Source organism: Solanum tuberosum, unplaced genomic scaffold (genome assembly GCF_000226075.1).
Source record: "Solanum tuberosum cultivar DM 1-3 516 R44 unplaced genomic scaffold, SolTub_3.0 scf00361, whole genome shotgun sequence".
Classification (NCBI taxonomy): Eukaryota; Viridiplantae; Streptophyta; class Magnoliopsida; order Solanales; family Solanaceae; genus Solanum; species Solanum tuberosum.
Genome location: NW_006239286.1, coordinates 201,863 through 214,929, shown reverse-complemented (window position 1 = coordinate 214,929; position 13,067 = coordinate 201,863). Strand labels below are relative to the sequence as shown.

The window sequence follows — 13,067 nt, the reverse complement described above, 5'->3', positions numbered from 1 at the left end:
AAAATGCGAGAGTTAAATACAAAATGATCACAGTAAAATACTCACCTCAATATGATATTCAATTTTAATTTGAATGGTAAAGTGAGCACATAAAATACAAAAGTTATTGGTATACAATTATGATGAAAACATAATAAAAAAAGAAATACATACTTGTTGTCATTGAAAATTGAGATTGAAATACAAAATGAGCACAATTATACTCACTTCAATTGAAATACAAATGTGACTTTGTATGTATACCATTATGATGAATACAAAATAAAAAGAAATACAAACTTGCATGTATACAACGTGATATTGAAATACAAAATGAGCAAAATAATAATACAAAATTTGTTGTCATTTGTGTTCTGAGTGGTCGATGATTGTGAGGTCGGTGGCAAGATGCACCCATCTCAACAATTTTGTAAAATATACATAATAAGCACTTGTTAAAGATGCACGGAATGATGAACAATTGCTTTTAATATAATAGGCAAGTAAAAATGCTCACATATTAAAGAGTCAATCCTGAATAAGTAAAAATGAGATAGAAGAAATAATATTTCATATTAGGTTACTTTAGGTAGATATTTTCTCTCTTTTGATAAAATTTGTGATAGAAAAGTCTAATTATATTGTATGACCAGTAAAAATTATGTGAAAAAAAACTTTTCAAACTACATTTTGACTAAACGGTGCTTGAATAAGAAAAGTATTTAATTTGTTCCCATAAAAATAATTCGGAAAAGGGCCTAAAATATCCTTGAACTATTAGAAATGGTACAAAATTACCCTCCATCCATCTATTAGCCCTAAAATACCCTTGTTGTCTACCTTTAGGTCCTATATTGCCCTTTATTTTTAACGGTCCCAATTTAAACCCAATTAATAAATTCATTAATGACGTGTCAATTTTCTATTGGCTAGATTTTAAATAACCTAAATTAATTTAAAAACCCACCCATTCCCAAATTAGACCCGCCCCAAATTCATTTAACCCATCTTTTATCATCGTCTTCCTCACAGCAAAATGGCAAATCATAGAGCATAAAAGCTACAACCTTTTCTTTTTCTTATTTTCATCCCACCTACATTCTTTGAAAAAGAAATAAAACCTAGATAATTTACATAAAGGAGATTATGATATTTCTTGAGCAAATTTTTGAGTAGAATCTATCTAATGAATCCAAAATAAAGTAATCCAAAAGATTTGATTTCATTCTCATCAAATATAAGTGGACAATGGTGATGAGAATTTGGTGTCATTGACTGAATTTGATTTTCTGTTTATTTATGCTATCGTTGCCCAAAAATACAGAATACATACCACTTTCTTAGACTTCCAAAACAGGTAACTAAGATCTGAGCAATGTGCTTAATTAAATAGTTAGAGGTAAACAACAAAACTATATAACAATATTGTTATCTGAAAAAGCTAAAACCGAAACTCCCATTTCACAGCATATACAGAGTCTACCATAAATTAGAGTTCCTCCAAATTAGCATAAAATGAAAATGAAAGAACTCAAAACTTGTTTCAACCTCTTTATGATCAACAAATGTGTGTATCATCACCATATCTAATAACAGTAACCTTTACAAAATGATCAAGTTATGCACATCTCTTATCAAATATCTTTTTAGATGTTCAAACTCAAGGTCAGGATTCAAATTCAGAAAAAGCCTGTGAGGAAGATGGGTTTAATGAACTTGGGGGCGGGTAGATTTTATTTGGGTCTAATTTGAGAATAAGTAGATTTTCAATTAGTTTAGATTATTTAAAGCTGGCCAATAGAAAATCACCACGCCATTAATGAATTTATCAATTGGATTTAAATTGGGACCGTTAAAAATAAAGGGCAATATAGGACCTAAAGGTAGACAACAAGGGTATTTTAAGACTAATAGGTGGATGGAGGGTAATTTTGTACCATTTCTAATAGTTCAAGGATATTTTAGGCCCTTTTCCGAAAATAATTTAACCAACTAGATGTCTAGATCTGAGTTTCATTATAAACATACTTAAAAGAGCCTTTATTTTGGTAATTAACTAATCTTAATACTTTTCAAACTCGATTTTGACTAGACGATGCTTGAAGAAAAATATTTAATTATAAAATTATTTTTAAGCTAAGTAAGAGCATGTTTGGCATTGCTACTAAAAATTAGCGTTTTTTTAAAATAGCTTTTTAAAAAAGTGCTTTTCAAAAAAAAAAATGTGTTTGGTAGATTTATTTGAAAAGTGTTTTTGATAAGCAATTTGTGTTTGAATTATTTTTATAAAAAGTGCTTTTGAGAGTCAAATTATGAAAAAGGGCAAGTATCAATGTTAATTAATTAAAATGTGCATATTCAAATTTTCAATCAATATTATACATAGATAAATATTGTTGAAAGATATTGAAAAGATGAATCTTTTTGTTATTTGTTACATATTTTTTTGGATTCAATCTTAGCAATTATCCTTTTTTTTTATTATAATACTCTAAAGTTTTAAGAAATTCAAATTAAAATAAAATAATACGTAGATTAAGAAAAGAAAAAATTGTTATTTGTTACTTTTTTGGGAGAGTCTAAATCTTTAATTATTACTTTTTCTCTTTTTTTAATCCTGCAAAAATATTGTTGTTACTTTTTTTTTTCTAATTTTGTAAAATAATACGTAAAATAATATATACAATATAAATTATAAATAATAATATAAAAATTTAAAAAAATTATAAAAAAATTATCATATAAAAATATAAAATAAAAATTTTGGATGAAAATTAACCAAACTTATGAGATATGTTAATTAATTAATAAGGGATACATTGATAAATATGTATATATGTAAAGGATATGTTAGTCTTTAAAAAATAATTTTCTGCTTTTGCTTCTGCTTTTTTTTAAAAACAAATTTTTTTAGCTTCTTCCCAACAATAGAAAAACTGCTTGTGCTTCTCTTTAAAAGCAATTTTAACGATTTGGCAAACACTTAATTTTTTTTAAAAACTATATTTTTTTCTAAAAAAAAAAAGCACTTCTGACCTCCCAACAGCAATGCCAAACAACCTCTAAATCTAGATTTCATTTTAAACATACCTAAAAGAGTCCTTATTTTTGGTAATTAATCTGTCTACTTAATTATTCATGTGTTTGGTACTGTATGGGTTCACCTTTTCTATTCATTCATACTTACCAATGGAAACACTACTATCCCTATAAATATCGAACATTTTTTTTTAATATATTGACTTAGAGGTACTGCGTTTGAATCTCGTTGTCTTCTGTTATAAAAGAAAAAGAAAAAGAAAATGGATCTTAGAATGATGTTTTCTTTGATTGTTTTTGTTATCGAAGGAAATTACTTTGTAGAAGGTGAAATTCGAATTGTTATTTATACATGTGACATAAACGCGTGCACACAACAATGTAAAGATCTTTACGGGGCCAACCTTAGAAGGGCTTTTTATGATCATACAAAGTTTGGAGATCGATGTGCGTGCGACCATTGGGCCTCGATGAACCATAAAGGATCAAGAAAGAGTCTCTTTACTTAATTATGTCACAGATAAATAATTTTACGTTTGAATTATTATAGAGTATTTTTTTTTTCTCTTATGTTTGTAATGTTCAATTTCAACATTTTAAATTGGAACTTAAGGTACATTTGCATTTTTCACAAAATGTTTTCAATTTTTCTATGTTTGATTTAAGTTTTTTAAAAATGAGGAAATTGATTTTCTTAATGAAAATAGGGAAAACAAATTACATTAGTGATATTCAGAGTTTAATTATTTCCTCCCCAACCCTCACCTCCATCTCTACCCGCCTCCATAACGTTTTTGCTAGATAACATATACATGTTCTTGTGATAATATTTTTTTTGTTTACTTATCAAACACTAGAAAATAAGTAAGAGACTCAACCTGCTTATCAAACATTAGTGATTTTTTTTAATCATCTTTCAAATAAAGACTAACAAGAGTAAAAAACGAAGTTAATGCAAATAAAGATTTATCTGCTATTCTATGTCAATAAAAGTAAAAGAAAGAAAATAAGGGTGAAATAAAGATGAAAAATCAATGCTGTATCAGGCTGCTTGTCTTTTTGTAGTTGGATCTCCAAGTTTTTAGAATACTCCAAATTCTACTTGAATATCTAAATCTGGATACACCATAAAGGTACTGCATACACCATTACAAATGTTCAACTAAATTATTGAAACATAACACAATGTTTACTTTCAGGCATCCTTTGACTGCACTTTACAAAGAAGGTAATAAGCTAGTGACGAGATACGATTGCTTAATCTATCCACCAGAGAACTCTCTGGCTTCTGTACACTATTTATTAGCCACCGATACTCGGACAATGTCTTTTCTGGTAATGGCTCTATCAGTTCACATTTAGCCAAGATATCAGATGGAGGGACTCCAGCAATGAGGTTTGTCTCAAGTTTTGGTCTACCTCTAGTAAGCTCTTCGGAGACTTTAACCGAGGATCCAAGAGTGTTAGGTGAAGCACCTGGGACAACGTCGTCTTTGAATCTTTCAGCTTGCAAACAGAATTCTATCCACTGATGCACTACTGGTGATGGTCCTCTAACTCTTCCACCAATTTGATCAGTTGCCATTCTTGAAGCAGCAGGTATTGCCTGAGAGCGAGATTTTATGTTATTTGTAGAAGAAATGATCCCATCTACGATAAATCTCTATTCTAGCTGCATTTTGTAATACATACTACTATAAATTGTTTCTATTGCAAGCACGTTCGAGAGATTTAGTAGTTAACTCCACAAATCTATTCAGTCTTATCTGACAACTACAACGAACAAAACTTTGCAATAAAAGGAAAAAAGTGCTACACAACGGTTATACTAGGGTCTTTGTGAAACAGCAACCATAGAAGGGGGAGGGATCTATTTGAGAATAATTCATGTATAAAAATATAACTATCAACATTAAGATGTACATAGTGAGATAATTCCGGACATACCCAGCAATCAGCCCACAAGCTTGCACCAGATTTGGGAACAATAACAGCAATATTTGACAACCGCTTCGCAGCTGGAATAACATCATTGCTCCATCCAACAGCTACCCATACATCTCCAACTCCGAAGGCTTTAAGATAGTGGCGACTATCAAATAGCCGGACCTGCCGAGAGATACAAAATTTAGATATAGAAATAGTGACCAGGAAATTTTGTTTGGCGCATAAATGTTACTTTGCATGTAAATAGAGGTCTCACATCAAAATTATAACATCCATGAATTCACTTTTAAAGGATTTTAAATCAGTCAACATAGATATCATTTGAAATCCTAACATCTGTTTGACATAGAACTAGAAGACAAGGACTCAATCAATCAACTCTTTCTAATAAGTAATAACCAAGTATTCAATTTAACCAACAGAAATATGATGTTGCAGGTCTCCATATTCTTGCAATCGTTTGGGAAATCTCATTGCTATTACTCAAACAAGCATGAATTGTATGCTTGCATGTTCGTCCTTGAAATATATAAATCCAATTGCGGGACTTAAATATTGGGAAGGAAAGCCATAACATTGAAGCACATGATAATACAAGAAAACTGAACATGACCCTGAAAAGCAAGGAAACGTAGATGTAATTGATAGTTGGATAGATCTCTTGAAAGCTCACTACGGGAATATTTAATTGTCAAGTTTTCAATAGTAGATTGGTGCAATATTAGCGAAATTACTTCTGAATTACCAAAGAAATTTAAGAAAATTGACAAGAATTGTACTTGGTGAGCTTATGTATGACTAACTAAAGCATTTCATGTATAGCTGTGTATCTTGCATTCCACATTTATTTCCTATATCTGTGCATATTATAAACTCTCTTTGAAATTCTTTCTACCACTACATTTAACTCATAAATCACAACTTATGTGTTCAAGATCAGTTAAGGACTAGCTGAATAATCTGTGTTCATGACTCACAGTACCCAGCTATTTTGAAACTTAATACAAACATGTATCCAATGAAAGTCAATCAACAGGTTCATGGCATCATATGTATACACCATAATTAATAAGTTTTATTGTTTTCCAGTAGTGCTATGTCCGCAAGGAGCACATGCGGTACCAGAAAATTTTTGCTGGACACAATAATTCGAAACCCTGTCCGTTATTTCTTTTGGATATTGCGTCTTTGCATATTAAGCTCTTCTTCCAGACAATTTTGTAGATTTTTTGCTCTTCTTTACTTTGTAGAAATAAAGAAACACTTAAAACTCATTCATTATAGTGGAAGATTTGTCAGAAACATATATCACCACAGACGGGACAAACCACAGAAATTTGAAATTCTTCAGTACAAAGAACAGAAAACATACCCCGAAGTCAACCTTTCATACGCACAAGCCTAGACAATTTCAAATATTACCTGTTTAACAAGTGATGCAAGATTCTGCTGCACAGCCTCTTTCCCACCAGCAACTTCAGACATGTCTATTGTGTTGTATGATGCTCCCATGTTCTTTAACACTGCACCCACAATCTCTCGTGGTGAATCTACCATTGCAATCTTTCCAGCAAGCTCAGGTCGCCATAGATCGGCCCAGTCCTGCATAGGTGGTTTAAAACCCTGTGTTAGCTAGCCGTGATACAGATTTTAGCATTTTGAAGATGACATTAACAATAAAACACGCGGAATCTGTGAACTTTAATACTCTTTCAACATGAGCATCTCCAAGACAAATGAATAATCCGTATAATGTAGCTGACAGGGAAAAAGAAATATATTTTTCAATAATATTCATATTTTCATTGGAAGAACATTCAATAACTAGGGGTAACAAGGTTCTAACAAGGAAAATGGTGTAAAAGTTAAGAACTGCATGCCGAAGAACTGCACAAGAAAAGTTGGAAGAGAACAAGATGCTAACAAGGAAATGGCATAGAAGTCAAGAACTGCACGTTGAAGTACTTCCCAATGGATGTTTTGTTCAAGGAGTTCCTACAGATTTCTATCCAAAAGTGGGAAAAACACACAAAACAGCAGAAAAAGAAACAACAAAATAGAAGGAAAGCAGAAAAACAAGGATAACAGAATCATGCTAAGGAGATGCATCTTCCATGGTAGAAGAGAGAAACAAATTAAGAAATTTCACTGCAAGGGTCTGGCACATGTTTGGTTGGACATTGAGAGGGAAACCTTAATAAAGGTGCTTGTGCTTCATCGAAATCATAGTGAGCTAACGCCAATAGACTTGGTAGAGCTGATACTAGACTTTTAGTCACTAGAACTTTCCCACCAAGGAGATGCATCTTCCATGGTAGAAGAGAGAAACAAATTAAGAAATTTCACTGCAAGGGTCTGGCACATGTTTGGTTGGACATTGAGAGGGAAACCTTCATAAAGGTGTTTGTGCTTCATCGAAATCATAGTGAGCTAACACCAATAGACTTGGTAGAGCTGATACTAGACTTTTAGTCACTAGAACAGAAGAACAGTTTCAAAGGAGTGCAGTAGAAAATACTGTTAATGTGTGATTACAGCTGGAAAGACAAAATGATTAATTTATAATTGCAAGCAATGAGTAATAAAAGAAAGGATCAGGCCTCATGGTTTCACTTTTAAAAGTGACACTCCCAATTCAAAGACAAGTTACCTCTATAGGAGCCATTTTACGCTTTTGAAATTCACTTTTCTTGTAAGCTATCACTATGCTTCCCCATCTATATGGAGCCGCCCATATCCTACCACTAGCATCCAGTTTCCCTTCATCACTCCTGCGCAAATATACCTGGCATTATTTTAAGTCAAAGGGAACTATCAAAGGAATCCGAGCACAAGATAGATGCCAAAGTAAATAAGATGATGCTTCCAATACAGGACTATAGAAGAGACAAGTTCCTTTTCTTTTTTCCACAAAAGAGACAGTTCAGTAATATATAATTTACCAGCAGGCATGTAATATTTTGGTTAGATGTAAGGTATCATCTAAATAAAATAAATAAAGGCCTCAAAACAAAGTGCCTCCTGTGTGAAGTCAGGTGATGGTCAACAAGATGCAACAACTCCTTTTTTTTTCTTTTTTTGATAATACCTTGGCTAGATGCAAAAACTCTTCCCCCTTGTGAATTAAAAAATGATGCATTGGGTTTCGGGGCCCGCTATGTTGAGCGAGGGCTCCACACCTTCCAATAGAGATGTGTGTTATTTCTTGCACTCTCTTTCTACATCATTCCAGGTACAAGAGTGACTAAAAATTTGTACATTGCCGCCACATATTACAGCCTGGCATGATAATAGGAGACACATAGATACTTTTATGGAAAGTAAAAATCATCTAAGATATTTCTAATAGTTAAGAAGGTTTCAACTTAAAGTATAACATGGACAATTTGCATAGCATTGAAGTGAACGGATTTTCATGCAACCATTGATTTAAGAGATAAGGCATCAAGCCCCACGGCGGGCGTTTAGTTTGCAACTAAAAAAACAAAAGAGATAAGGCATCACCAATGGCATCAATGCTATGATTTCAAATCAAAGACAGATTTCAAAGCCTTGTTCAGTTTTATGCCTCAACAGTTAATTTTCGTTGCAACAATGCAATCTGGCAATCCTGAGAATGAGACTATCTTTTTAGAAGATGATGAAAGGAAAAAAAATAAGTTAAGGCAAAAACACCTGGAATGCTACCGACGCCCTGAAAGATCACATTATGCAAATGTCACTTCTCATAAAAAAAAAAAAAAAGAAGACAGTTTGTACCTTCCATTTCTCATTCAAATTCTCAAACCAATCTTGATCTTCTAAGCCATCCATCGGCTCAATTAATCTCTTCTCAATGGCATGACTGAGCCACGTATCACCAAGAGTGACAACATCAGCTGCCAGAGCAGATTTAGGATTAATTTTTCCTTTCTGTAAAGGTATACAAAGTTCATGAAAGATGTCTTGCAGGCTTTGACGAAACTCAGAACGTAATTTCACTCTCTTCCCTTGAGATCGCAAAAAATCCTACACATCAATGGGTAAAAAGAGCCATTATATTTGAGACGTACAATTTTGTCATCATATCAATGATAATTGGATCAGTTCAATACATATTAAATAACACAAGTCCAGTGAACTATGATTACTTTTGTCAATGTGTAACAATGAACAGAGTTCTCATCCCATAGTTAACAAATTAAACTAAATTACTTATAGTTTTGTCTCTTAACAAAGGTGGGCGTGCGGATGTACATAAAATAAGTGTTTTAGAGGGAACACAGGGAGACCTTGAACAGGAGCTGATATCTAGAAATATCCTAAAGTTAGAACTCAGGATCATTTTCAAACTATAGCAATCCACATTGGCGAAGTACCTCAAAAGTACTGTAACTTGGATTTCATTCTTTAGTTAACCAGATACAATATCAAAGAAAAGAAGATTGAAAGTACATAACCACGATCCAAATGATAAATGCTTCTTAAAGCATCGGCGAGCGTACATATTTGAAAGTTCCTAGTATTATTGGGTCGAGGTAGCAATGAGGACATCATTACTACAGTAGCTTTTCTATTGTTTTTCGTTTTTCGAGCAGATTAGTCCTGCACTGTTCTATAGAAGAGATTTATTTCAAACCACAATCAAATCATTCCTTTTTGTTTAAGAATTTCTTAATATCCAAACTAGAACTTAATTTATAGATCAGTAACCTATATTATCCAATGTGCACATCAATATGAAAACAAAATAATGTTGATATTGATTTTTCCTCTTGTTTTTCTTCCATTCCTTTTAATTTGGTGGTCTGTAAACAAACTCAAATCCTAGACTTCTGCCTCATTTACTACTACACTCAGATTTCCTATGCTGCAATTAAACCAACTATAACAATATTTCTCGTGGAATTTGCAACCTTGGAGCCCCTAAGTACTTACTTTTTTCTCCACCGGAATAACTCGTTTCCATGCAACTAGAGTCCAGGAGCAGCATTTAATTGTACAATAAGTTTGAGACAAAAACCTACAGTAGTGGCACACAAAATACTGGTATCTCCAACAGAAAAATTCATTGGCCAAAAGAGGGGTCACTAGTATAGCAAGAGAAGATCAACGTAACATCATAATTTCTCTTTGATCCTATATTACAACTTATAATACAACCTTAACACCACACAAGGTCTGAAATGATCATATCCTTGAAAGTAAAAAAGTGAATATCGAGCAGGGTAGCAAACCTTGAGCCATACAGGAGGAAAAGAGTTACTAAGAGAAACAACTCTTAAAGGTACAGTCAAAGCATATGTCTTAGACTTCCATTTCTCAAATGCTGCTTGAAGGTCTTCATTATCGATATCCTCCACATTTTCTGATTTTCCAACTCCAGTGCCTGTGTTATCCAAAGTCCAAGGCACCATAAGTAAAATAAGAAAATAAAAAGGATAAAGAGAGAGAGAGAGAGAGAGAGAAGAAGAAGAAACTCTGATAGATCATAAACAACAAGACATTTATATATCAATACTATCAAACGCCAATAGCAAAATGAGTGCAACACTCAATAACACTAAGAAGAAAAACATTAAATGCAACAAACAAGAACAACAATGATAATTCATATGTTTCACACTAAACATCATGGTTTGACTTGGATGGTTTGACGTGATAGTAGTCCAACTCTTAAACACATGAACATCCGTCTTTACTAATATTAAGCTAACTAGAGAAGGAAGAACAGAACAACTGTTGCCAAATGCCACTATATGAGTTTCTATCTTTTCTAGGTTGCCTATGCTCGAGGTGATAAGGGTGGCACCCTTAAACTAGCTTCTAAGAGTAAACAAAGAAGAAACAAATAGTACCCACTTTTGCAATTAGGTCTAGACTACTTTCTCCATATCTATGACAAAATTGCAACATTGGCTAACATGTAGAGCTTAATATTTTTCTAACTCAGTAGCCATAATTAACCCAAATAACTAAGCTAATACGATCTTTGTATAGCTCTAGTGGTGCCACTTCTCTCCCTCCCCCCTCTCTTCTCACTCTCTCGGGCAAACCTTTTTATTCTTTTTAATAAAGTGATAATCTCTTTGGAAAACCTTTGACAAGGACACAAGGTACTTGCAGTTTCACAGCATAGTCTATACAACCTACATTCTCAGACAATCCGCTGTTGCGTTTCACCTGCAGTTCATTTGCTCTATATGTTCTAGGAGAAAATTACTCCTTTCTTTCCGTGCTATATGAAACAACATTTGACTGGATAAACTCTCTTTCTCTCTGTGGTAAACCTTCGACAAGGTACTTGCATTTTCACAAATTAGTATTCTATACGACCTACATTCTGGAAAACAATTCTCAATCCGCTGCTGAGTTTCACCTACAATTCATTTGCTCTGTTTTTTCGAGAGGAAATAACTCATTCCTTTCCATACTAAATGACACGACATTCGTCTAGATACACAATTCAAGATGTTAGTTTGACATATATCCTACTTACATAAACATACCGATATTGAAATAAAATACTACTCCCTCCATTTCAATTTATTTATCTTACTTGCCTTTTCAGTCTATCTCAAAAAACAACGCCTCTTCCTTTTTTTCGGTAACTCTTTAATTTCAACCTTTCACGTGACATGTTACCACAAATTTTATAAGACATTTTGGTACATTCAACATATCTATAGTTTAGTACGACATGATTAAAAAGTACTTCTTTTCTTTCTTTAAATACTATGCCAAAGTCAAAATCAGACAATAATAGTTGGGAATTCAGTTTGACACAACTATCACATCATAGTTTAAAATTTGAATAGTTCACTGAAATTGAATTCATGAAAATGTATAGAAATGTCAAACATTTTAATAATTTGGAATTTTCAGAAAAAGCATTACCTTGAGATTCTTGTTCCTGAAGCTGAGTTACACAAGGGTCTGAAGGAGGAACATGGGTTGAAGCAACGGCCCTAAAGGCGAAAAGGGTCGAACCCAAACTAAGAAAAAGAACAGCAGAAGCAGCAATTCGACGAAGAGCTTCACCGGACGCCGGAAAATTCGCCGAGCTCCGGTGAAGGGGAACTGCAGAAGCTCCGATATAGAGCTTAAGGTTTCTGTGGAAGTGTAAAGATGGAGACTTTTGGAGATTAACAAGACGAAGAGTACTATAATGGTGTGTAGAGCTATGGAGAATTGGGATTGGGAGAGGAGGTGAAAGCGAAGACATTCTCTATGTAAATTGATTAGAAATTGTGTCACTCTTTTGTAAAGTGGAAAATATATGCAATCAAAAAAATAATTTATCTAAAATATAATAATTATTTTTTTAGAAAATGAATTTGCTAATAAAAGTACGAAAAATAAGTTATTCAAGTGACGTTTCACATTGATAGGTTAATGATAAAATTTGATGCCCCCTAGAAAAAGAAAAGCTGAATATCGAACAATTTTTTTTATATTTATCTATTTATTATTGTTACTTCAAGTTTGAAACTACGGGAAACATGAAATTTACTAAAAAATTTATTGATAATTCTGAGCTTATTCATAGCTTAATGAATTTTCTTATATTTTGTAGCTTAAGGGACTTAACATAAAAAAAAAAATTGTTTAGTTATAAAATTTTGTCCAATGTTAATTTCACATTTTCTAGAGAATTTAAAGTTTAAGAAATATTTCAGGTGAAATAATGAATTTTCATTTAAATGACTTCAATTTTTTCTTGAATGAAATTCATGTGTATATACAAAATCAAATACTTTTAAAATTTCAACTTCAAATTTTCTTTTTCATCAAATTTCAATCAAAATAAGGCTGGCAAACGAACAGGACCGGATCAACAGGACCGGTTTTACCGGAACCGGTTTTATCGGAAATTTCCAAAGGTTTCGTCCGGTCCCTTAGTTACCGGATTGGAACCGGTTTGGACCGGACCGGAACCGGTTCTTACCGGATCATTGTGTACCGGTAATTTTTTTTTATTTTTTTATTAACTTTAATCATTATATAATATTATATTATTAATTAATAAAATTATATTATTAAAAAACTTCAATTTAAAACTTCAAACTTTAAAGTTACTTTAAAGTTTCAATTGAATTTAAGTTTAAACTTTAAACTTTAAA

At 32.6% G+C, this 13,067-nt stretch overlaps 1 protein-coding gene across 1 annotated transcript; it reads right to left on the bottom strand.

Moving 5' to 3' along the window:
• Positions 1-4,099: 4,099 nt before the first annotated feature.
• LOC102593960 (spermidine-binding periplasmic protein SpuE) lies at positions 4,100-12,189 on the bottom strand. The gene is made up of 7 exons (XM_006361520.2): positions 11,842-12,189; positions 10,182-10,333; positions 8,725-8,973; positions 7,616-7,750; positions 6,388-6,567; positions 4,966-5,127; positions 4,100-4,624 (listed from the first exon to the last, which is right to left on the bottom strand). Exons 1-7 carry the CDS (start codon positions 12,167-12,169, stop codon positions 4,214-4,216), a joined length of 1,617 nt encoding a protein of 538 aa, XP_006361582.1. The 5' UTR covers positions 12,170-12,189; the 3' UTR covers positions 4,100-4,213.
• Between the last annotated feature and the right edge of the window lie 878 nt (positions 12,190-13,067).